Consider the following 27,236-nt stretch of genomic DNA (forward strand, 5'->3'; position numbering starts at 1 on the left):
GAGACAGGGACAAGGGCAGAGCTTGACTCAGGAGGTGTGGCTAGAGAAGAGAAGCGAGGTGAGAGGTACAGGATGAAGGAAGAAGCAACGATTTACCACAGAGCTGTGGGTCCCAGCGGACCTGATAATCTCAGTCAGTGCAGGAGGGGATATTAGCTCATCTGAAAGCTCAGATTTATCTCTGGGGTCTTTGGGAGCAAACAATCTGCTTTTCATTTAGAGAGAGCCACGAGGACCACCATCGCCATGAAAGCTGTCCACTATTGTCCACTGCTCCTGCTTCTTCTGGTCCTGCTTGCAACCTACAGTAAGGACTTTAGAGGTTTTACAGTGTTCTATCTACACCCCATCTTGCCCCCCTTTAGATCTCCCCTCTAACTTTTTTCAACCAGTCGGTTTGACTTCTGTACCTGGAGTTATCCCTCTCCAGGTATTCTTCTCCCTTGCCACTCTTGAATTTCCAAGAACAGTTTGCATTTGTTGTTTTTCTGTATTTAAATGTTTTCTGAGAGACAGGAGCCTGCTGAGTGAAAAATATTCTCGTTCAGGAAATGTTCAACATAACAACATTTCAGTTTTTCCGAAAATACCTTGTATGTTTTAAAAAAGTTATTCCTTTTAATGACAGTCCTGTCAGCTTTGTTAAATTGCTGTTAATTACTCTGGTAATTTTCCACAGTTTTGCGTTCCTTCAGCTGGTAATCTTCTTCTGTAACTAGCATGCAATCCTGACAGTTAATCTCTTAATAAGCCTGAAGACTAATGCTTGTAGCATGTGTGTAGAGCAGCCGTGCAACGGGGATAGATTGGGGTCAACTATGAACAGCAGGGGGCATTTATTTGTCATGCCAACAGGCAGAGGAGCACACACGAAGCAAAGCAATGAAACAAGATTCTCAAATCCATAAAAAAAAATTGTGCTTTCATAGGTTGAAGGGCTGAAAGTCTAACAAACGTAATTTAATTCTTTGTCTCGTGAAGTTGATTTGCTGATTGTAGCAGAAGATTTCACATCTCTGGTCTATAGCCTACATGAAAAGACACAACATGTGTGTCTGATCAACTTCCTGTCCTCCTACACATTATAACTGGCTGATAAAAGACAATTTCAGTGATAAAGGATGTTGTTCTGATGGCCAACACAAGAGCTGTTTAGGGTCCAGCTTTGATCCTGTTAGGAAGGAACATGTAAGGTTGTTTCTGAAGGGACATCTAAGAATTTGGGATAAGGATGTAGGTTTTCAAAAGAAAGCGTTATAGTGATATTTTAAAGTTCAGTTAGTTCTCAAATAAGCGTTCTACTTCCTCTCTAGAGCCTTTGAAAGACATTTCAGTGTTTTACAGTGGGCCTCTGAAGCTTTATCTAAAGGTTAGAAAGATTTCTTTTTAAATCCGAGAGCACTTGTTTCATTCTATGCTTGATTTAATGAAGACTTGTGTAAAGGAAGTGATTAATTGGGGCTTTCTCTTCAATTTGTATCTCAATGTGGGACAAAGTCATGATTCAGAGTCACTACGATGTGAGTTGTACCTGTGTGTACACTCATCCAACCCACTGTTCCTATTTTGATAAAGGGTAACACATATCCAGAGTTAAGTCCCTGGTAAGCATTGAATGATATAGTTCAATAATAGACTACAATTCATGATCAATGGAAATTAGTTAGTTTGAGTGTGCCATAATATAACTCAGTTTTAACCTTAGCAGGACCTTCTGCAGCTGGCCACCTAATTCTAAACTTGGATTTTAAAGAAACATTGAGCAGTAATATATAAGAAGGATCAACTAGCATTTTTGTGCCTTCAGATAAGTCAATAAAATCTGAAATAGAAGCATCGTTACACTTCCCATCAACTACAACAATAAGATCTGGTCAGTCTAAGAACAACATTGGGCTGCATTAAAAAACAACGGTGCTGTATTGGCCTTTAAATGTGCTCCAGTGTCAACCTGGTCTGGTTTATGTTTCTATTTCGCTTCCTTGCCATTGAATTACTCTTACATTTATTGGGCTCGATGAGTAAGCATGTTTGATGCTACCTATATCAGCACCGACCAAGATAAAACTATGATTTAGAGATCACTTCACATTTTTCTCAACACGCCATGAAGTTTTCATCGTCCTGCATTGGTGTGCGCTGTAGCAGTAATTCTTCTCTGTTTCCTTCAGGTGAAGGTCTGCAATGTTACAGCTGTATGGGCTCCAATAACGAAGACTGCAACCGGCAAGGCTCCAAAACGTGTCCCAGCTACTCTGATGCCTGCGCTGTGGTGGTGGGCCATGAAAGTGAGTCCAACAGTGACAGATAGCAGCCTTTCTTATACTAGTTTTAAAAAAAATACCCATTAGAGATACACAAAGCAGTTTTTGTATAGGTGAGGATGTGTGTGTGTGTGTGTGTGTGTGTGTGTGTGTGTGTGTGTGTGTGTGTGTGTGTGTGTGTGTGTGTGTGTGTGTGTGTGTGTGTGTGTGTGTGTGTGTGTGTGTGTGTGTGTTGTTTAAGGGAGGACAGGCTGCTGTCTGGAGGTACTGTACATCCCTGTCAACAGGTAGTCCAATGCGTTTAAGGAAATTAAGAGTTTAGTAGCACCTAATTGATTAATATACTTAATTATGACTCCATATGTGGCACCAACACAATTATTTTTCACAAACTAAAATCAGTTTTTAATTGTTTTAATCATAAAAAAGATGCAAAAGGAGAGGCCATCATCATGTCCTTAAATGACTTACATGCTCCAGTATTCTGATGTGTATACTGGACACAGAGAACAGACTGAACAAAGAATAAAAAGGGTTTGTTCATGTAAATCTGCTGCTACACCAGTGTAACTGATTTCTACTGTATGTCTGTGTGTTTGGTCAGGTGGGGTGATGAAGTCGTGCTCCTACAAGTCTTTCTGTACTCAGGCCAACAGCCAGGGCTACAGAGCGCCAGGTGTCAGAGTTCACTGCTGCTACGGGGATGACTGCAATGTGAGCAGCTTTTCCTACAAGCTGCCAGGACTCAACTATCTGCTGCTGATTCTGCCTCTGTTGTTCCACTGCTTTTTGCAGTAAACCTGCTCAGCTTCACCTAGCCAACATTATCCACCTGTATGAAAAATGCCAACTGGTGTTGTTTTATTTACTCTAAAAATGCCAAATAACCCTGCCTAATCTTAAGCGTCATGCTTAACTACCATTCCTTTCTTCTTTGATTTACCTCATGTATCCAAAAAAAAGCCTATACATTACTATATATACGCTTGAGGTGCTAAGAGTGACTGCATGGATTACACACACCATGTTGGCTCCATTAAGCAGTACTACAGTAAAGTAGATGTACCTTTCAATGGATTTCACTAAGCCATTAACTAAAAGATTCTAAGGGAAGGGCTGTTATACTATGCATAGATCATTTATTATTTTCTTATTGACAAAGGAAAATATGCTGCTCATCAGTTCCCTCAATCTGGTTAAATGCTCTGTACACAATGTGTGAAATGACTTTGAAAGGATTTTACTGCATCTGTTTACACAACATACCTTTACACCCGAGTATCTCAGAAGAGCTTTTGTTGGAGTAGCAGATGTTCCAGTGTCTAAACATGGCGCTTAAGTGTTCAATAATCTGATATGTTGTTATATTAATAGCGTTTTATCTGTCAAGCATGCCTCCGATGTGCTGTGCGCGATATTTCGGAAGGTGGTGAGAAAACACACTGCAAATCAACATAAGCCTTAAACACACCTGAGGCTAGTTGTGTTACACCATTGAGGTTAATCCACTGCGTTTGAGTTTATAAACATAATCTGTGTTCTTCTCACTGGAATATGGAGCCCTTCTATATATCATGCAGAATATGTATTCATTTTATGAAGAATAATGTTTATTGTGTATTTTTATTTTGCAATCATTTCTAAAGAACTATTATTAGGAAATGTTATAACTTAAAAAACCATTAAATATAAAGAACCTAAAGATTCATGTATTTTTGTTACTGCGTGTACACTTTTGTCTGCATGTCATAATTTCAGCCCTAAAAACAACACTGACGTAAAACAAATAATTTAGATGTTTGACAACCTTTTACTTTTTTCTTCTTCTTCAGAAGCTGCGCTATGGCTATTATGCTTGTGTGCATGTACAACATTATACAGTGTGTCATAGACTCATTTGGTTATGTCTAACAGCAGGGTTAAATAAATTACTTTTCCTATTTTTACTTTACCTAAATCCTATGAAAATATATTAGTTAACTTTACTTAAAAACTTTCTGTCTTCGCTACATTTGAAATTACATTGTCATTCGACTAAAAAGGCACATGGAAAATCCTGATAATCTGTGAGTAAATCTTACAAATGAAAAGAGTCAACGATGCAATGTAATAATGACTGATGTCATTATTGGTTAAGTTTAACATTGGCAGCAAAAAAGGAGAACACAGGTGCGTCCAATCAACGGTTTTTGTGCCCCACCCGGCCAGCAAATCAAACACACCCAACAGGTGCATGTCCGGTGTAGCTTACATGCTAAATGCTAAAATCACGGTAGATCCTGCAGCGATGGATTCTGCGTTTACTGAGGCACTTCATCATTCAGTATGATCTGTGTGAGGACTTTCTGGTGATGGAAAGGCAGAAAAGTTTTTGCTTTGAGAACGAACCATCAGAAGATTGAGGAGGACTTCGTGGTGCACATGCATTCTCACAAGTGAGTGTGTGCGCTACAACTTATGTAAAACCTGTACAGTTTCTCCTTTGCTTTAGCGTTTACACGGTTAATACATGTTTGTTGATTCATACTGCTGTTGATTCTAAAACAACTGATTAATTTATGTAGTTTAATATTGGTTGTTGCTCCTGCTGTGATGTTTATTGTTATATATTTTGTGTAATTTTCTGATTTGTGTCTCTTCTCTGGTTGACCCGGTTGTAGGCTATAATTGATAATCAGTTTTGTGGACATGCTGCAAAGTGTCACAGGCTTTAGAGAAGAAATATATTGTTGTTTAGGACATAAGAGCTCCAGCTTGTGATGTGTGTTGTTGAATTGTTATTTTGTTTTATGACGCCATACCTCGTGCTAATTATAAACAGGGTTATGTTGGTTAATTACTTTGGTTCATTCAGGTACTTTAAAGTGCTGTTTGATTTATTTCCTTTTTTATAAGGCCTGACTATACTATAGCATGAACATGACCAACTGAATCAAAAAGTGGGCAGTTGGCAAAAGGAAAAAAATACATTGAAATCCTTTACGAGGAATTTAACAAACAGTAGCAAAAAAAAAGAAAAAGATATGTGACTTCAAACATTATAGAGCAATATTATATTTAATATATGACCATGCTGTGGTAAGACAACAATGAAATTGTTTCATTTGGGGTACATTTTATTGTGCGATGAACATAGAGCAATATACAACAGCTGCCTTCAGTATTAAGTATTTTAACATATTACAATCATATTTAAATACACGATTGACATCTATCCCACAGATGGTAGTTGACAGAACAGCTTACTTGAATACATTAGTGCACTGGGTGTAAAGACACAAACTGCAGGTTTAATAAACTTGAATGGACTGAACAGGCTAACGACTTAGACATGGTATCTAACAAATGTCATGTTTTTTCTACTTAAAGATCTAAACACAATAAAGTCATAAAGTATTTTTTAACACTAAATTAGGACTTTGCAAAATAGAAAATCTAAGATTTCACAATTCTGCATAACAAAGTATTCATGTCTGTACAACAGTAGCGTCTTTTCCCCAGCATGTTTTCTCTTGTAGTTCACACAGTCTCCACCATGTGGCAGTGTAGCCACACTTTTGACTTGAGCAGTAACCGTCAAAGCTACAAGTCTGTTGCAATACATATTGACCAGCCACGCCTCAAGGGAACTGCTGAAATTGGCTCGAGTCAATAGTGTTAATAATTGCACAGTTTTATTGCTGTCTACTGGGCTTTGTACTTTATTTAAAAATGTGAAGACTCTCTCCCTGGGCTTTTTGCGTTGAATTGGTTCTTTCTTTCTGTTCCCCCTTACTCCTGGCGCTCTCTCCTTTGACTGACAGGTGTGAGAGTGTGAACGGACTGCCCTGGAGGGGGTTAGGCACTGACCCCAAACCGTGAGTCGGCAGGCCCGTTCAGTTGGAGCCTGTTCTGGGTGCTCACATCCCCAGACAACCAGGAGAACAGCCCCATGTCGACCCTCATCAGCTTTATTTGAAAGGCTTCTTTCACCTTAATTAGAGTGGGAGGGAAAGGTTTGCTTAAAACCTGAAGAGGCGATGGTTGACGGGTCAAGGGACTGCTGAAATGTTGGTGGGGGTGTCGGAAGTTTATCTTTTGGGGCTCATAGTTCACTTCCGACTGTTCAACAGTATTACGGTCATGTTTCTCTTAAGTGGGAATGTTTGTGCTCTTTCAAATTCCCTGCTGCAATGATTGTTGGGTGAAATGTCACCTTCGCTTTTCATCTTTACAGATGTTGTAGGGAAAAGTTTACAATTTGATGGAGCATTTTGAAAGTGCGATCATGGCCAAAGCCCCCGCTGAATTGAAGCATCTCTGGACAAGAACACCATTCACTGTACTCCCCATGTGTACACCATCTGAGCTAAAACTGAAGGTCATTGCTATAGCAACTTTGCTGTTTAAATTGGAGTATGTTTAATCGCAATCCTCTGGCACCTGAAGACATTATCACCACAAATCCCACCGTCAGTCATCGAAAGCATGAGCCTCCTGCCCTTTTTAAAGGAGGCTGTACGAAAACAACAACGCTGTTCGAAACTTGTGTTCACAGTGATTTCTGAAGTAAACCAGACATGTTTTGTGCCTTGTGAATGCTCAACACATGGACATATTTGTGTGTGTGTTTTTGTGTATTTGAGAGTGTTTTCAATTGTTGAGTGTGTACCCTCGAAAGATCGACGTCTTTCTGTGAAATTTGCCTGCTTTCACGAACCGTCACGCTCCAACATCATCTGTGAGATTGTCTGTTTAGGCCTTGGTTGCATTTATGTTCCCATATTTATTTGCCTGGTGTATTGATTGTGTATTGATTGTTTTTCCTTTCTGATCAATTTCTGGCTGTGCTTCAATCAGCTCTGAGTCAATTAGGACGATGACATCAGACCGATGGCTGTGGTTGGAGACTCCTCCCTGACAGGGAACTGGATTTATGAAATAACAGTATTCAGTTGTCCCAAGAAGGGTCAGGTTGTCTTGAAAACACTGAGCATTGAATGCAGTCCTTCAATAACCAAACATTGGGAATAACCTTAATGAGTTGTGTGTCCAGGGCAATAATCTACCATTGATCAGCTGCTCCCAGCCAAGTGACCGTCAATATAACTGACACGGATGGACGTGATGACCAGTGGCTGCAAAACAAACAAACACGTCTGAGCTCAAAGAACACACTCTGCTCAACATGAAATGCTTGTGCCATTGTGGGGAGGGAACGAAAGCGCTCGAGGGGAATGAGAGCGTGTGAGACGTTGGCTGTGTGCACCCGGGTCCTGGCTGGTTGGCTCGGGTTCACCCAGCGGTCAACGGTTCTGAGGTCTCCGGGTCTCGGGTCTTTTTGAAAAAGATCCGTGAAGCAGAATTAAAGTGATCTACCTCCGGACAGAGGACCATAAGGGCTTTTGGTCTTTGAAACAGGGAGGAGGAGAGACACAGAGCGAGAATAGGGAGGACTAAAGAGGGAGATGGGTGGGGTGGGGGGGGGGGGGAGAGGAGAAGAAGAATTATGTGTAATGAGTGTGTTCCCCTGCCTGAGCCACTTTGAAATGTGACTAAATGGCCCACCTTCTGTGAGGCCGGTCCCTGGCTTGAGGGCAGTGAGAAGCCCACAAAGAAAACCGAAGCTGACAAAAGACTGAGTGCTTGAACTCCAAAAGGTGTACAGCATGTTTAGACGTTTGGATAATACTTCCTCACATAATCCTTGTAAAGAATTGTAAAACTAAGTGATCAGCATTGAAGTCATGTGCTTGAGATGAAAGACAAATTAAGTCTGTCCATTAATATAATCCGTACTACTTGAATATTTTGTTGGCGAAGACGGTTTCTCAGTTTTTGCCTTCAAGATTTAGTTGTAAAATTTAGTTCACGACTCAAACCATTTACTTTTATAATGTCTTACATAGTGATAAGATGACAGTATAATTATTTGCACCTTGCATCTCAAAAATACCTCTTTTACTGTAAATTATACAAATTCCATGGAAAAATGTAACACAAAGAGCACCATTCTGCAAACAGATTTTCTGAGCAATGTGTGCAATTTGTCCCTATAGGCAACACATTTCTGATGTCAAAGCTATTAATTAGTTGACATCTTTCAAGTAAACAAGCTTTAAGCCAATATACAGCATTTCCGCGACCATATGTTCTCTGCAGTTTTCCCAGTTTTCTCCCGAGATGACAATGTTTGCACCATTGCTGTTAACTGTACAGGATTTCTATTTTGGCTATCCCCGCAGGACGAACAAAAGAACAGGATTATAAAGAGAGGGCTTCTGTGATGAGCTTTTTGTGGTAATACACAGTTCTGCAAATTATGTGTCTTACAGGACGAACAAGATCTGTATCCATAAACACAGGCTCTTAGTTTTTAAAGGACAAATTACGAGCATAAGTCTTATGAACAAATTAAAGATACACAGTGGGTCAACAAATATCATGGAAAGTGAAGAGGCTGTACTGACATGGGAGTATTGACTGTGTTGAATGAGTGCAGAGGGAAAGCATGCTAACAAAAGAGAATAGTGGAAAGCAGACCTTGGAGCCAAAACCAAATCGCATCAGTAACTGCTGCGCCCCGGGGTGAGGGCAGGCTCAGTCAGCCGTGCCATGCAACTGGGATAATTACTTTTGGAAAGGAATATCAACTGATATAATTGAGCATTCTCCGCTAATGAAGATTCTGTGTTGTCACTGGTGAGGCGCTAATTGACGGGAGAGGGATGGGGTGGGTGCAGGGAGGGGGTGCAGGGCTGTGTAGGATATGATGGTGGAAGTGCTGCCTGCACTGGCAAAAAAAGGTTTAGCAGGTTGTTGATAACTATAAGACAGGTTTTATTTAGGTGTGTGTGTGTGTGTGTGGTTTGCCATGACATGAAAGAACTCAATGCAGCGTTTAGACAGATAAGAGTGGTACAGAGGAGGTCTCGGGCTAAAAAAGAAGAGTCACAGGAGTCCACAGGACGGGGGTGAAGGGATTTTAGGGGTTGCACAGGTCGTGTTTGGAGTTTCGATCGAGGGAAGCAGAGGGTCAAGGATTTGTGGAGGGAGGGCTGTGAGGAGGGGTCATGGTGGAATCAGTTGAGGGAATAATAGGAAAGCTAATTGGTTTTGACAGGTCTGGGGAGCTGGAAGTAATGCGGTCCTTTTTTAAAGGGGAGATGAGGGAATATCCAGGAAAACTATGAGATAATCAGCGGTACCATTCAAGAGCAGGGCAAGGGGAGGAGCCAGAACACAAGGCAGCTGTTGATCCTGAAGGGCCTGTGGATCAGGGGCAACACTCGTTTGCGTCCTACAGGGGGCGACAGGTTGAAAGCAAAGGGTTAGGGTTATATTTTTACACAAAATTAATCTTTCATAGTGAATAATGCTTTTTATGAAGACGTTTATTACATCCTTGTTAACTTGAAGACTGACAGGCAGGCAGAGAATTGGAAAGACAGAATAGTAGACGCGCCTGTAACAGACACATTTTCACACTGACAGACAATACTGATCTACTATCCGCTGTCACACATCTCTGGAATCAGGCTTCCGACAGCAGGGTTGCCTGCCAGATCAGCGCCACAGACTGCTCCCAGCAGCCAGCATGGAGACAGACTGACGCAGAGCAACCAGCTAAGGTGTTTGAACACAAACAGAGGATTAGCAGAGCTCTGGGCACGGAGGTGATGGTAAATAGAACATCGAACAGGCCCACTCCACAGGACAGAAAAATGATTTTACGCTCATTCCAAATTAATGTTGGAGGGTAATGGAATCAATGTGCAACTGTATCCTCTTCAGTTTGCGGGAGCTCATTTAAAACAGAGTACAAGTAACAATACGTCGAGTTAAGATTAAGCTTTTGAAAAAGGAATATTACTAGTACTTTCACCAGCAGTCGGGCTGAAATTGAAAATTCCGGATGACGTCAAAATAGAAGTAAACGGATGAAATAAAGTTAAATATTCTGCCCGCTGCCTGCGGACACCTGCATGGCTTCATCTGTTTTCAGATAACATCACATATATACACAGCAAGAGAAACGCACAGAGATCTGATGCAAGAATGCTGCCACAACCCTTCAACCCCTATGTGTCTGATCTCGCAATGCATTTTGCTGTTGATGTCAACTTTGACCATTTCTAAATGATTAAAAAAAAAAACACACACACACACACAAACAAATACAAACTTTTACATCCTGCTGTATCTTCTTCCTTAGCTCAGTTGTCAAAAGTGTTTGCCTTAACCTGCATGGACCCTTAGATTTGTGAAGTCCGCGGAATACAGACGGTCTGAAGTCAGAAACGGAGAACCAAACGGCTCAAAACCGATTTCATTCATTTGGATAAGCTCAGTTTACAAAGCAGATTTAGTTGAAATGATATGACATAGCTCAGCATCTAAAGGAGCTACCAGTCAATTCTGTGAACCAAAATACAGTGAACATGTATTTTTCATTAGCTACACTGTATAGTTAGGATGAAGTAAAGAGCCGACTCAGCAGTCAGGAGATGTTTGCTCCAAACTTTCGGAGCACCAGCCTCCTTGTCCGTGTTTTCCATGTGACTCCATATCCCTTCACATTAGTGCAGTTCGCTGCAAAGTAGCTGCAAGAATCAGCACGCGGTCAACTGTGGCAGGGGAAAAAAGAAGGGAAGAAAGAGAAAATATTTAAGGCCTTGCTCCCTCTGTCAGCTTTCACCTCCTTACCCTCCTTGTTCTTGTTTTCACAGCCCTTAATCCTGGCGGCTCCAACGCGGAGCGGTCACAGGTTTTGACAGCAGACTGTAATGACCTAAGCTGTTCTCTGCGGGGGGCGACGAGGGGAGTTGGGGTGGTTGGTTGGGGAGGCATAGAGGAATGTTTAATGAGAGGTTACATGGCACTTATTTTTAGGTGATATACTGTTTTTTTCTCTTGGCCACCAGGGGCTGGGCAGATGTATAATGTGTTTGGCAAAAAGAAAGTCCAGATAGTTCTATGAATAAATCCAACAATTCACCAGATATAAGAAACCTCATGTTAATTATGAATAATAAAAGGCCATATTGAGACGCATTATTATACCTATCTTTACTGGAAGACTATACCACCAAAAAAAGAGGAAATGTTTGTAAAAGCTAAATAGGATAGAAACGTTGGGTGTAAGTTTTAAGTATGGCACCATGACCAACCAGGCTACACACAGAATGATTGTATTTAGTTGGACAGCCTACAGTGTTAGGTTGAAAGCAGAGAATAACATAAAAAGCAATTTAAAAACTAAAAGTGTGATTACCCATGATAATCTTGTCTCCTAACAAACTGTCCCCTAAACCTTCAGTAGATACATTTTGTACTCCTTTGAATATTCATTCAGTTGACAATAAATCAAATAAAGTCAGCCTGACAAAATAAGGAACTTGTGTATAAAGATGTAAAAAAAAAAACCCTTGTTAAATCAGGCGGGTACAAAGATGAGCTTTGTTAATAAAACAATATTTCCAATTAACACGTTGACTTAATATAAATGGTAGTGAAATGCCTAAAGTCACAACAACAAAGTAAACTAAAATGAATCAGTGTTTCCAAGTTTCATGAATCTGCAGATGTTTGGACATGAACCAAATGCAAACTGTAACCCGGATCCTTTTTGAAAGGCACTTGATGGCCTTAAAAAAAACAAATCAACATTAGCTCTATTTGAAGCTGGGGAGTTTTTGCATTTTACACGCATTCGACCTTGCCAGTTTGTAAACTTTACATGCTCAAGTAAGGTTTTAGAGAAGCTGTGACCCACCACTGTTGTTAAAGCGAAATCAAATATCAGAGAATTTTGGCAAACTGTGGAGCAGCACTGTGTGCAGTCAAGTGCCAGTCTGCATATGATTATAAACGGAGCTAAAGAGTGGTGACATTTGATTCATTTTTCATAGATGCTAAAGGTTCCAAATGGAGCGAAAAGCATCGCTCCTTAACTCCTGAGTTCTGAACAAATACTCCAATATTGAAATGTACTGTTGTTCACCTTCAAAAGACTTGTTCTTTCCTGCTGTTAATGTAATTGCTTTCTGCACCACTGAAATAAAATGGCCGAGGTTATACAACTTGTTTTGGTGCCATAGTGTGCTGGTTCAGCCCCAGACGGAAGCTTTTTTTTCATTATTTCATCACCAGAGGAAAAAAAGCGAATCTTATCAGTCCTGTATTGCTCTGTTTTGTTTATCATTTCCATCCAACCTTCTGTTCCTCAGTTCCATCTTTATCCCTCCTCTGTTTTCACAAACCCCATCTCATTAGTTTCCATCCCTCCGCAGGATGCCTGGCTGTCTCACCCCTTTATTATTAAGCCCCTATCTTACACGCCTATGCAAACTATAGCACTCAGCGGGCCTGATGTGGAAATTATAAAGACCTATTCCCTCTGGACTTACCAGTAGAGTCCCAATATGAGCTAAAGAATGGCAGACTTAACCCTGTCCCCTCTTATATACCAATCAAGTAGATAAATAATGATTTAATTAGGAAATCCTCCTCAATGGGTTATGGGGCTTGAGGTTGGTGACTGAATGGGGGAGGGGGATATGAAAGGCACAAGAGGCAATAGCTTCACCTATAGAGTACAGCACAATAAAGGGATATTTATTAAATGTCTGAAAGCCCACAGGCTATTGAACGTCACAGACAACGTAGGCCATTCATGAAAAAAAAACCTCATTTAAAATAGAAAACCATTACAGCTTAGTCATTACAAAAAAAAAATTAAATAATCAGTTCAATTATTTTGCATTTTATCACCTCTCCCGAAGAGCAGAATGCATCGTATAGGTGAAGCATCAAGATTAATTGCTGTGGAAATTAATTTGTAGAGTAATAGTCATCAAACAAAATTACATTTTTGCTTTATCAGTCCGAGTCAGAGCTGCGGTGTTTGTTGAGCGGATGTCCTCTCTGCGCAGCTACTACTCTGTGGGCAGAAAGACAGAATCCAATCTGTTAAAAGCTAGCTATTAATTTGGTTGTTTTGAAATGCCTTGATGAAAAAGTCATCTCATTCACTCATTCACATTTAATGAAAATTGCAGAAAAGTAAACAAACTGAAAGCCTTTTCTTAAATGTAGCAGTAGAAACACGAATGTAGAATCACTAATCACAGACACGTTATAAATGCTTAACATCCAGATGATGTTGATTCAACTAAAGCTGTTATAAGCAAACCACAAATGCAGTTAGTTTGCATGGTTACATAAAGTGTTGCTTTCTACTGAGACACTCATGACATGACATGAAGAGAACCACCAGACACTACCTTTCTTTAAAACTTTGTACATTATAACCACAAGAAACTTTTTTTCTCTGTCAACGTTGTGAGATTCGATTGACTTTTTCATCTACAAAGGGTTAGCATGGCAACCATGCTATCAAATCTTAATGGTAGACCTCGCCAACATCTCTGCCATTTTACAGTACTTTCCATAAGTAGAGTCTTTCTGCTTTAATGTGCTCAATGATTATACAGTGCCTGTGCAGTCAGAGATGAATTTCTTTTCTCCAGATTTAACTATCGACTCCAGCTCTAAATTGCATAAGAAAAAAAAGCAGAGCTCTTAGCTGTGTATTTATCCCTCAGGAAATATATAAGACATGCATGTCAGAAGTCTGATCTGTTATAGATCTATGTATTCAAGGTGAGAATGACTTCTTCTTGCCTCGTGTGTGTGTGTGTGTGTGTGTGTGTGTGTGTGTGTGTGTGTGTGTCACACCATGCATTCAGTCACTGAAATGAGCATTGTGGTCAAATACCACTGCTGTGTTTCACGCAGTTTATGAGCCTGCTAGCTTTTAAGTAGCCTTTTAAGATGTTCTGCTGAGCCATTAGTAGCACTTCACCATAAAACTACATCATTTAGTGAGCTGAATCGCTGAGTTGTGTCTGTGCTCTGAAATATTGGGGTTACTATCAGGACTAAAAGTAGGTCTGTCCTTGCGGAAGTGAGTTTGTGCACACTCGTGGGTGTGTGAGTGTGCAAGTAATAGATACAGTGCGATATTTTTTATTTGTATATTTTAAGAGTAGAGGAAGTGAACAAATGGCCCGGCCGGCCTTTGCCTGAGGTAACTATGGACCTCCATATGTAGCATGGCCCATCTCTTGGCCCTCAGTCCCTGCATCATCTCCACCAGGGCTCCCTGGGGTCTAACTGACCCACCTCCATCCCGCATTCTCCATCCGTCCATCTCTGTCCGCAGCCACGCTAGGAGTAGCACACTCCTGCCCGAGGCGATGGCTGACTTTCTCTTTAGTTTTCCGTGATACAGCATTCGGCGCAGACAAGCCCTCTCCTGCGTCCCTCAGAGAGGAGAGTGTGCTAAGGTTGACCGATTTAACAGCTGCTGGGTAATACACAGAGAGTCATTTGTTAAAATCTAATTGATCGCTCCATTTCCACCTTTACACTCGGTGAATGTTCTATCCGCTGTATGAGCGCGGCTGAACAACAGATGCTGTCTGTGCTGTGCAGGCAGGAAAAAAGAGAGCACAGAGGTGGAGATGAGATGAGACACTGTGTGCATTGTAATCCTGTATGGCTTCATAACATCTAAAGTCCACTAGTCCGAACTTGTTTTTATGAATGCATGAATATAGCTGATGTTGAACAGTTTGCAACAAAAGGCTTGTAAAACTAAACAATATAATCTAAACAATAAAAAAGCACATTATAGTGATTGTACTTGCCTCTGAAGCTTGTTTTTTTTTAACCCAAACTATGATATTTTAAGTACAACACTTAAACATTTATCTAAGCCCCTTTCCCATATGAAAGAAAAAATGAATCCTAATGACAATTAACATCTGGCAATTGTCCTAGAAGTACTAGGATAGGCTTTCTTTCCCTTGAACAAATGACTGGTATTTATTGGCACTGATGGAAGGTTTCACCCTTTTGTGGGGGAGAGGTTATGACACATGCGTTACATACATTCAATAGGAATTGGACTGGCATGATAAATAATGAATATACCAAATATCTTATCATTATGCTCTCCTGCACATCACAAGATTATACAAATAAAAACACCCTAAAAATTGTAGTTTACTAACCCTGCTTCCGTTGCAATCTGCCCACTCCTGGTGTTGAACGTGACACATTTAAAAATCAGAAAGGCTGTACGGGTCTACTGGCAAGGGCAAAAGAGTCTAAATGCTTATTTTTAGCAAGTTTTCCAATTTTAAAACTGGTATTGTTTAAAAAAAAAAGGGAATCATTCATGTTTCCTCAAGTCCTTTTGTTCTCACGGACAGTCGGGGACTGAAGAAGAGCCCTTGCTAACCCTTTCCAGAGAGACCTTTCTCCCTTTTTTAATTTACACCTCCTTGCAAGGACCACACTCTTTTATCTCAAGGCATTATCTGGAGATGCAACCTGCAGCTGAGTTCTCCCTCCTACATGACACACATATGTACCAACAGCAACATCGGCTGTCTGTGCTCTTGGGGATCCGGTGGGGTGCAGCACTGGCTAACAGAGTCCCTTACTGACCATGTGACAACGAGGCCGGGGCCATGCCTGTGGTCTGTACACCTCCAGAGCCACGTGAAACGCAATCATTTCACATCAAAGCAATCAGCCACCAGCCCCAGGCACAATTCTCACCCACTGAGCGGCGAGACAACGAACCCTATCCACACACGGTCGCAACCCTCCCCGCCTCCGTCTCTCACCTCGCTCCAGCCTGTCAGTGACATCAGTACACCTATACCACCATAAACCTACATATTATCATCAGCGGTGGCTTGCACATATTGAGTGCCTGCCAACCCTACACAGTCAGAGGGGGGCTGTTGCTACATGTACATTAGTGGCAGAGAGCAAGTAGCTAATTATAAAACCACTCTGGGTGCCTGGTAGTTCCTATGCATTGCTGCTGTGCTGCTCCATGCAGAGTGGGGGAAATGAGCCTGTCAACCTAGTCCCAAGTTGCCGTGATGAGTGCAAATGAGGTAGGCCTTGGAAGCCTCTTAGGGAGCTCCATCAGAGGAGGTGGCACTCAAGGGTGTGTAAACACATGCACACACACAGACACACAGACACAAACACACATAGAGAGAGAGAGAAACAAACAGGACATAGTCTGATGGCTCTGATTTGTAAGCTGTCAGGCAAAGTGGGTCAATATGTGACAAACAAGAGGGACTTTAACATCCTTGTGCCAGCCCACACAGGGTGATGGACCACAGGCCTGTGGCACAATGGAGCTGGGTTCAGACGCCCACAAAACATCAGGGTAGTTTTTATATTCCCTATTCGTATAGATGGCTCCCGAATGCCCATTTGTGCTACATTCGTGGAAAAAGTCAATCCTTTCTGAATTCCTGTGTTCACAGGGCTGTGTAATACTGCTTGGGTGAGGCCCTGATCATTATGAAAAAGGTCACAACACATATACTCAAGCAATGTTAATAAGTAACATTTTTAGATGTTTGTGCTTTGCTTTAGTATTTTCCAATTACTGCAAATACATTTCAGATGTTACTTTTGTATTTTTAAAATTGCTAATTGCAATATTAATATAGATTAAACTACCACTGCAGTGTATAAAATAGTTAAAATGGACTCCATCTTCAGCATTTTAATTATGTGAATATTAATATATTCAATACCGTACTACATTATAGATAATTTGGAAACTGAGTACTTTCACTGATGGTTCTTTTTAAGTATCTAATGCCACTATATTATACTTTTAAATTTGAATGCAGGAGTACTTCTATAATATTCACTCCATTGCCAGAGTAGAAAAATTGGTGACAGCAGACAGCTTCGCGCCTCTGATGATAAGGAGCGTCCTGGCATCCGAGCCCTTCTTGTCATTAACTCACGACAGTGTCTGAACTCATTTCACACAGACTGCCTGAACGCCTGCCATGATCACAGCTTCACATGTGCGCAGGCCAGCCGGCTTTGATTCCACAGTGCTTTCATTTATGCTCTCTATACTTCCCTTTTCCCCTGTCTTTCTTCATCTGCATTCCTCCACTCACTCCCTCCGGTGAAATATTATTAGCGGCCGCACAGATTTTTTTTCCGTACACTTTGGTGATTGACAGCCAAGGTGATACCTTCCCCTAATTTGCATATTATGCCGTTTACTCTTTATACCTGCCACTAATGGTGGTGATTCCCAGACTGCCTCTCCTGAATTAGCATGCTCCAGCCTGGGAGTCAGGGCTGCTAATCAGAGGATGTGTTGAGAGAACGCCTGCTTCAAAATTACATCCTTCACAGTCAACAGGAGGCGCACATGAAAGTGCGACATCCCGCCGTTTTTCCCCTAGATGAGGAAGTTCGCAGATCGACAGTGACAGCACCCCGCTTACATCTGAGATACTGACTAGAGCATCTCCAATTAAAAGCCTCCTATGATTCCCTCTATTAATAATAAATGTTTTTGAGCTGGGCAGAAACTGTGATTGGTACTTGTCTGAGAGGCGTTTTAATACATGTTCACATTAGTGTGAGCAATATATTTGCTCGGCATTGTGGTTGCAACTGGGTGTGTGCATTTTTCCCAGTAGAGCATCATATGTTGTCCCTTTTTCATGTACATTTACTCCCGTGTTAAGTTTCATGTGGTCTCCACCTCCTGCCTGGGGGTGATAGTTACCTCATAATCATGACTGAAAAGCCATAACGTGCCTCTCTGGAAACTGAAGATGCCACATTGGATTTCAGCAGGATATCCGAAGAGGTGCCTCTCTTCTCACTGCTGAGGTAGATGACGGGAAACAAGACACAGATTTCCTGGAAAAATGTGCTGCTACAAACCCTGTCTGTCCCCGTGACTTCTCCATAAACATTGGTCCGGTTCCAGGGTGCCGCAGCTCTTTATTAAAATGACTTTGCTTTTGTCACCATGATTACAGATTATGGCTTCATAACCAGCCTAGACTTAGATAAAAATGGCATCATAATGTAGGTGTAAGCAGGACGATAATCGCAGCTCATCATAATAAAAATAATTGACGAGACACTGACATCTAAGTGGAGGGCAAGCCTGTTTTTAGGGTAATTTGCAAAAATGAACAGAGCCAATGGAGTGGATAGAAACGTTCCCATAAATAAGTCTCTAAAATGTTTCCGCAAAGGACAATGGGAACGTCTGCTGAGGGCATGACTTCACAATGACTCATCCACCTGGTTGCTCTGTTTCTCATTTAACAAACACAGTCAATCACAGGGGTGTATCGTCCCTGCTCAGGCTGAAGCTAATGCATCCAGATTGCTGGTTTATTTACATTGCCTATCACTACAGCGCAGCCCTTTGTATTCAAATGTCTTTCACTCACTCCTGCAGCGTTCATTCCACCTCTCTATTCTGCAGATTCAACTGATTTCGCTAATGCCTCCAGGACTGAATCAATATGCATGACTTAAGGTGTCGGTTATCAACACACGAGTGGTTTTTCAGGAAACATCATCCTTCTCCGGCTGCCGCTTTGTACCTGAATAATATTGTCTATGTTTCAGTGGAGTGTGCATGTGGCGGGTAATCAACAGAAATTCACTGCGGCATGTCATGCTAAAGGAGAAAGTGATCCCAGAGGCACGGGGGGCCGGATGACTATGAGACATGAGGACTACTGTGGCCAACACTGGTGATGAATGGAGAGAGTACAACCTTGGAGGAGGTCTTTGCCCTTTTCCTTCTCAACTCCTATTTGACAACTCCCCCTTTTTTACTCTCTCTCCAATGACCACTTTTTTCTCTGCACAGCTCGGTGCAAAAAACATCCTTTTTTACAAAGTCTACTTTCAGTTTTTCTTAGAGATGCAGAAATGTGACTTCCCAGACCTCAATTAAAGGTGGATCTTTTAAGAGGTGTATGTACAAGCAGAGAAGTCAAGAAATTGCATATCAAGCTATTGTTGCTTGTGTGTATTTCCACAAAATGTCTGTCTCTGACAGATATAATCCAGACTGTCACTGCTGATCTGTGTTAACAGGAAAACACTCTTAATTGTGTGATGCTGTAGTCAGCTAGGTCCTTTGTCTGAGTTGGACCAGGCTCCAGAAACTGCTGTATGTGGACATTAGACATATTGAATTGAAAATAGTTTTGCACAAACAGAGGATACTGAAGCTGTACAGAAGAGATGTTGCTGTTTGCTAGTTAAATATTCTTTAAATCTATGGATTAATATGTTAGCGGATAAAGATTCATCTTGACATGATCTGAATACATCTTCATGGTTATGCATGGCTTTTATTTCTGATTAAGGAAGCATTATACATTAAAGTCACTTCTTGTGTTATTAATTAGTAAATAATGATCCAGAATTACTTTTCTTACTATGGGAAAGGTAGCTACTATACAGCGCTCAGGAGAGCAGTATGTGCGTCCAGTGTCTTACTCAAGAACACCTCAGCAGTGTTCAGAAGGCAAACTATCACCTCCCTAGCTAAAAAATCCTAGACCAGTCGGTCTTTTCAACAAACTCAATGTAAAAAACTCTGCAAGCAGATTCCTAAATTGTTGAAGTAACATAATTATTTTCCTTTGTTCCTTTAGAGCTGTAGACCTGTAGACTTCCTCATTTATTACACCGTGATCTTATAGTTAGAAACTGTGGCAGATAAAGCAACTGAAATTTTAAACTAATTTTCTACAATCATAAAGGGAGAAAAGGTCTATTGTATGCGAGGCAGAGATACATTTTGTGAGCTGAAAGAGCCTCCATAGAAACAGCGCAGCCACCACGGGACATGAGTAAGGGTCACAGCTGCTTCTAACATGAAAAAATATCCTTTCCACCTGCAGTATACGTGCTGAATACTTCAGATACACACTCCATTGTCGGGGGAACACTGAATTTAGTTTTGAGGGGAAGAAAGTACTCCTTTGAAATAAATTACAACACTCAATATAAACTGTCTCCTGGAATGTAGTGAACTTGAGAAATTGATAACGAGGATACGAGGTCTACAGTAAGACAGACTTACCTTGAAATGTGTTTTTTTTTTTTTTTTTTGTGCCTCTTTATTGCACCAAACAGCATTTTCCAATTAAAAACCACAGCGCTGGATCCTTTTTCTCCCTTACCAATATAAAGAAAAAAGAAGCATCACTGACATAAGAATGCTGGAGGTCATTTGTCTGTGTTTTCAGTGTAAAACCACTTGAATACACAGCCACAACTTCATTTGGTTGAGTTTTGATGATGCTGGGTTCCCAAAAGTCACAATAGATGAATGAAATTCATTTAATTTCTTAATTGGCTCAATTTCTCTCCGTACACTGATTCAGTAAAATGTAAATGTCGAAAATGAGAGCATCAAACAACCTCATGCATATTTCCCATCGTTTACTAACATGTTTTAGACAAACACATTTTCCTTATCATAATTTGTAAAATAATTTTTTGTTCAATTATATCTTTTTGTATTCTTTTAAAATGTGGCTTTTGTTGAGACTGGAATGTATAACAGTCATTTTTCACATCAATGTAATATCTATCATAAAGAGTGAATTATTGCCTTACAAAGTTCTAAGCAGCATAAATAAACATTCCAAAATTGGATTACAATTGCCGAAATCAAACCAAGCAAGTAAACATTGTATTTCATTGTGTCTCAAACTTAAGTTTTGAGAGCCGTAGAATTCATTGGTATTGATATCAAATACAACCTTCCTATTGTCTTGACAACTCTAAAAGTAGAACAGTAATTTCAATTTTTCAATTTTATTTTAGCAAGGTGCTAGAAATTCATTGCAGGTGGAAAATAAATGCATTTTGAACATGATTTAAGGTTTTATGGTGAAAATAAACCCACATTTCCTCTTACAAGTATCATTATGCGGAAGCACAAAAGAAAGTCAGTCCCCAATTAACTAAAATAACATCCACTGTTTTGTACTAGGGATTCAGATTGTGGTAGCTCTAAACAAGTTCCACATGTTGTACATTTTATCATATAACTGACAGGCAATAACTACATTTTCTAGATAGTAGTTTACCTTTTTAATGAAAAATACTGGCAGATTGGGGTGATTTAGTGAATACAACACAGGAGCTCAGAACTACCTCCTGAGCTGTGTGACTTTAATCATTTCAGTGGTTTTAGGACAAACCTTTTTATCTGCAGGACTCTGTGAGCTTGCTGTGAATTTGGTTTGACGGCATGTAGTGTAATAAAAGTGTCCGCTCTTCTGGCCCTTGTTAGATGAAGAATGGACCCCTCCACACAGAGCCTTTTGCCATCTTTTGTCTGCAGGAGAGTAGTATGAGGTGACCTTTTAATGGCTGGCAGGCCAGAGGAGAGCACAGGACTTATAAGAAATGACAGATCTGCAGCTGACCTTTAAAAACCCTCATATTGCATTAAGACCCTTTGATCACTTGGATTATCTACTGCAGTCTGGGAGCTCACTGGATCATTTTGATCAGCCGGCCTGTGACAAGGTGCTAAGAAAAAAAAATAAAAAGTCAAACGTCATAAAAAGGACACACTTTTGTCTATACATTTTTTAGTCTGTATTGGGTATAAAATGTTGGTTTCTTAAATGTACAACTAAATATAAACAAACATACTCCCCCAGAAGACATCATAAATGCATATTTGTCACAGTTTCCTCATTGTAGCTTACTTTAAATACCTTGAGACATCCTGTTTCGCAATTTTTGACACTACATCATGTGAATATACAATATAAAACACTATCATAGTCACACATGTGTTTTCAGGGGGGCCATTATGTGAATCTATTGCTTACTACGGTAATTCCTTGAGTTGTTGGCAGATGTTCGCAGGTGCTACATCTACCATCTCTTCTCAACGTGCTTACGCTGCCAAAGCTATCGCAGCAGCCCAGAATCAGAGTCAGTCAGGTGTTCATAAGTATAGCCTTAAGGGACGTGAGCTAGCTCGAAGAGACCCCTTTGATACAGCCCCTTCACTCTCAACCCTGCCCGTCTTTAATATCATATTTAAAGGCAACCAGACCACCTCAATTATCTGCGTGCGTCTCCTAGATAAAACATAAAAGATTGTTCTGTTAATCTGTTCACGGACCTCTTCCCTCTCACTGCAGAAATCCGACGACCCGTCAGCAATTCTAGATTACCTTAATGTGAAAATCTTCCCATCTGCCATAATTACCATGTTACAAAGGGCTGTCTTAAATTACACTGGGAATAATGGCTTTGTGCAATGGGAGCTACCTGTCTATGTGCAAATGTGTGTGTTTCTGTGATCATAGACATACGTGGAAAAAATGCTCACAATAATGATTTGGGTTGGGTTTGAAATACACAATGTAACCCACAAAAAGGCTAATAAGGCCAATCTTTGAAAATACCCCTTGCTATTAACTTGTCAAAGCCAGGGTTTTTGCAATGGACGGCGAGGGTCCTGATTCCTTTCATTATGGGGGTACAATAAGGTTAGTCAAATACTGTATATGCAGGTTAAGTTGAAGTGGCCCATTATGCTAATTTTCAGGTTTCATCATTGTATTTTATAGCTATGACTTTAGCCTTAATGACATCTGTCACACAGGCCTGTCTAATTTCATTAACGGTTGATTTTTCTACAGCTGAATGCATGTGATGAATGGCAGGAAAGTGTCTATGTCCAAATTGTGTCCTCCAATGATTTTAAGTGCTCCCTCTTTAATTGCAGGTCTGGGAAATGCCCAGCGTGTGTAGCAAGTGGCATATTCTGACCTGGACGGAAATTATAGTCATTCAAAAGCAATGAATTTCTATCAACTTTCCTGACCGCACTGTAGATTGGCTCAGTGTCAAACTGTTATCAGGCTCAAAAAACCTTTCACAAAATATGAGTGTTGACATCGTTAATGTGGACTTGCATAATAATATAATTTAATGAGTTAAAATGGAACAGGAGAAAGTATATAAATATAAGTGGATACACACTAACCATAAATGCATGTTTATGCACACTGTGTGTATGTGGATTACTGTATGCTTGTGTGTGTAAGTAAAACTCAATTATAGCAAACAATACAAAAGTTTGGAATCCGCTTTAATACATTTCCTTTTTAATAAAGGCTCTTTTGACAGAGATACAAAAAATCAATCAGTCTGAGACATTAAATGTATTATTTACATTTGAATTAGTTTTGGCCCCAAAAGAACAAAATGTTATCACTACAACTTTTAGTCGATATCCCCACATGCGTGACAGGGACCCTTCGATTTTTCATTTGTTTTTCGCTCCAGAAAAGCGTAAGTGACCCGTGACCATTATTGAACCACAACAGTGCAATGCCCTCTGAATATTCAGGCAAGCAATTTTTCTTGCAGCCCTCATGAGTCTCCTTAGTGGTTAGATTGAAAAGCTTTATACTGTGATTTGTCAGTCCATGTTAACTATGTTTGGTTAATATGCCCTAATCCAATTCCAATAGGGCTAAGCCTTGAATCGCATTGAAGTAGGAAGAATTAGCTTTGCTAAAGCTTTTAGTGCCCTTCGAAAATGAGATTGTTCAATATATCAAGGGGTTTTATCCTGATATATTGATTTAAACACCTATTTATTCAAGCTTGTAATATACATTATTGTTCCCATAGGAATTTGTACCTTTTTGTTTGCAAAGCTTAATTTCTTTAACTAATGACTAATGATTATATCTCCTATTCATATTAAGCTGTCACTCAGATGTATCTTTGTCTCTTCCTCTCTTGTCAGACTGATTGAACCAGTTTTATGTTTGATCCATATACAAAAAGTTTGTTACAAACCCCTTGAATACGAATACAATATATTTGTAAAGAGGACTTTCTCCAACCTAAAAGCCTGAACAACCATTTAAAAAAACCAGCCATCTCACTCACACCAATCAAGCTGTGTGGCAGAGGATACAAAACCTGAAGCCAAAATGAATAAAAAGCTTGTAGAATGACGGCAACGTTATATAATAATTGATAAGATGTGATGAAAACTGTGGCCTGTGTTGTCTCATTTACAAGACTCATTAACTTGTTCCATTGTGATCTAATCACAAGTGGTTAGCCCTTAGTACCTGAGCTCACACATGCCATTAGAATGAAGTGGATTATCGTTTCTTCACTTGCTGGAATTAAATGCAGACAGCACCACACACCAACAAGATATGCTGCGTTTGTAATGAGTTATACTTTGCCCTTACTGCACTAGCTCTATCTTTGGGGTCATTATTCTTTATGCATTAACATGCAGTACAAACTGTTGTACCCAAATGCTGTGTATTATGGTTTGAAAAAGAACAATATGCCTCAGAAGGGGATCCTCAATTAAAAGGAGAACCGTGAATTTGACCTTTTTAATTAAGAAGTTACAGAGATTCAGTCGTGAGCATTGGTCATTTCCATTATAAAATAAAACCTTTGAGTAACTTTCTGAGCATTATATGTAGTCATTTTACAGAATGTTGCATATAACAAAGAATCTATTGCTACTGAGGAGATTCAAAGTTTTCCATTTTTGTCCATCCTGCTTCCACTTGGTGGGTGTCATGCCTTGGGATGAAAAGGCAGTCTAGCAGCTTCTAACTAGTGTTGTTTATGTGGACCCCCTACCTGTGAGATCCTGCCGAACACGACAGACTAAAGCTGGCCTCTAAGCTCCTAATTTATGTTCCTCCTGCTCACAGATCTGTCTGGAAAGGATGACCCTCTGTGCACAGTGGGCAGTAAAGCCAGGAAAGAGTCTCTGCCTCGACGGTTAATGACACTGCTTAGATAAATCCCCTATGGAGCTCTGCATTTTCCTTCTTCACTCTGATTCTATGTTCCTCTCTGTCTGACTTCTCTTTTTTTCCTCACCTAATTCCTTGTGCAGTACACCACAGAAATGTGTTTAAACTAGAGATGTCCCGTTGACCTTTGCTGTCGTTTTTTGCCGTTTGCAGTTCTTTACAATTAAACTGGGTATGTCTCCAGACAAATCGAATAGGCCAGCTTGTCCTTCTGACTGAGTGCAGTGCTGACCGATCAATGGGCATCACAGTTAATACCCTCTCTTGTTTTTGTCGAGTTGTGGAATGTTTGTCGCTGACGGACACGCCCATAGGCTGCTCTCGCCTTCGCCACATCGAGGCTGTGCTCCCCTGTGGACGGCTTGTCGATCCTTGGCTGTTCAAAGTGATCAGAGTCACTGTCCACAAAATCAATAGGCTTCTCTTGCTCCCCCTCCTTTTCCCTTTACTACTTCCTTACAACACTGTACAACGTTTTCCTGTATGTCTAAATGGAAAGAAAATTGGTATGATCAATAAATCAAATAATCAATGCGCTCAGGGAGGGAGGCTGGATAGAGTCCCAGTGAGTAACATGGGACACCAGGGTCAGGTTCTGTGTGTGGGAAGTCCTCGCTCTGCAGGTCATTAGTAGAATAACAACCATTATTGAAAAACGGAATTAAAAAAAGAGATATTTCACAAGCAATGCAAGTCCACTGAAAAATAAATAATAATTTAGCAATCGCCCATTATGTACACATAAACAAACTAAAAGGGCCCTTAGAGAGTGCAGTTCTCTGCCAAGGCTATTTCCTAAAGTGAAAATAATGTCTCTGCCCCCTGAAGCCGATTCTTTCCAAAATGTAATGAGTTCTTCTTTGGTCCTTGCTTCACCCTTCCACCATTTTTTTCTGATAATCCTGCTGCCAAACAGACTAACAAACCAACCAACAAACCAAACAGATAGCTTATAACAAAACACACACACACACGGATTGTTAAATTAGTGTGGACATTTTCATACTCCAAAGACTGACGTAATCATTTTTCGTTTAAGCGACAGCACTAAGTTGCGCAGCCCAGTTTCATATGTATATTTGACAAATCATCTTTCCAGAATTTTAATTAATTTTTGGAAAGATAATCCATTAGCTTGTGAAATGTTGGAGCAGGCCAACCAGTCGCACACACATACACATACACACATACACATGTACACACACACACACACACACACACACACACACACACACACACACACACACACACACACACGCAGTCATCTGTTTACCAGAGAGGCCGAGGAAGGGAGAAATATAATGGGCTGTATGAAAGTGATATCAAATGAAAATGGTCAGAGGTGGCGTGACCTCTCCTCTTCACTGTGGCCCGGCAGCAGAAATACTAAAAGCCCATTGTGCTGCAGTTAGTCTCACTTTGTCCAATGCCTGGAACACTTTGAGAGGTTTACAGAGATAATGAACAGACTATTTTGTTAAGCCTAGGAATTTACTTAAAATATGGTAAAATGTGGACTATTTTTTACCATATTTGGACTCCATTGACGCTGTGGCTCAGTTAGCAGAAAAGGCTTATGGTGTTGCGTTAAAAAGATACGGTGCAAAACAGAAATAACACATTTCTTATGAAGTCTCAGTCGCTGTACTTGAAATCCAATGTTATGATTTATCATTTGAAAACATCATGAATAAGGGGAATTAATCATATAATCAGTGTTTAAATAAAGTGAAAATATAAGAATGTTCTTTTTAAAAATCGGAAGTTATTTTGGAATTAGCATCAAGCGCCTGTGGAAAACAATACCATCTGTTTATTTTTTAACAATCAGTATTAACTAGGTGAACTTTACATAAAGCACTAATAAAGAGCCCCATTGGGGAACTGCAAGCCACCAAATCAATAGGTCCACACATTTAGGTCTTTCGGGAAACAGTCGTCGTCGCAGGGGGCCAGGGGCAGCTAAGCAGATAAAAGGAGAGCTAGTGTTACTGAGGAAAGAAAGTATTGTCTTACTCGGATTTATCCAACTTAAAGTTTCTCTGAGCTCTGCTGCCTAGACCATCAAAATTCATCTGGAAACTGAGACAAAGAAAGTCTAAAGCAACTACCAGAGGCTTTTCACAATTCATGGAAAATGTGACCTTAGAATGGTTACAAAACATATCATGTAATGATCCAATTTCAAAAGATTACTTCCCTCTACCTTTCATAACCCAACATTTTTTTTGTGGCCATTTACCCAAGACATAAC

General features: G+C 40.3%; 1 protein-coding gene and 1 long non-coding RNA gene across 3 annotated transcripts in view; both read left to right on the forward strand.

The window, feature by feature from the left end:
- The first annotated feature begins 85 nt into the window (after positions 1–85).
- On the forward strand, positions 86–3,848 carry ly6pge (lymphocyte antigen 6 family member pge). The gene is made up of 3 exons (XM_063875456.1): positions 86–307; positions 2,172–2,288; positions 2,869–3,848. The coding sequence occupies exons 1-3, from the start codon at positions 247–249 to the stop codon at positions 3,060–3,062; spliced, it is 372 nt and encodes a 123-aa protein (XP_063731526.1). The 5' UTR covers positions 86–246; the 3' UTR covers positions 3,063–3,848.
- Positions 3,849–4,476: 628 nt separating this feature from the next.
- LOC134859058 (uncharacterized) overlaps positions 4,477–27,236 on the forward strand; it is a 59,721-nt gene continuing 36,961 nt past the window's right edge. For both annotated transcript variants that reach the window (XR_010165039.1, XR_010165040.1), the window contains exon 1: positions 4,477–4,699. This is a non-coding gene — a long non-coding RNA (uncharacterized LOC134859058). The remainder of the gene's footprint in view (positions 4,700–27,236) is intronic.

Source organism: Eleginops maclovinus, chromosome 22, assembly GCF_036324505.1.
Source record: "Eleginops maclovinus isolate JMC-PN-2008 ecotype Puerto Natales chromosome 22, JC_Emac_rtc_rv5, whole genome shotgun sequence".
Classification (NCBI taxonomy): domain Eukaryota; kingdom Metazoa; phylum Chordata; class Actinopteri; order Perciformes; family Eleginopidae; genus Eleginops; species Eleginops maclovinus.

Excerpts from the sequence above, each read along its gene's own strand:
- ly6pge (XM_063875456.1), top strand. The coding sequence starts at position 247 with ATGAAAGCTGTCCACTATTGTCCACTGCTCCTGCTTCTTCTGGTCCTG. Across the intron at positions 308-2,171 it reads GGTCCTGCTTGCAACCTACA|GTGAAGGTCTGCAATGTTAC; the intron begins GTAAGGACTTTA and ends TGTTTCCTTCAG. Across the intron at positions 2,289-2,868 it reads TGTGGTGGTGGGCCATGAAA|GTGGGGTGATGAAGTCGTGC; the intron begins GTGAGTCCAACA and ends GTGTTTGGTCAG.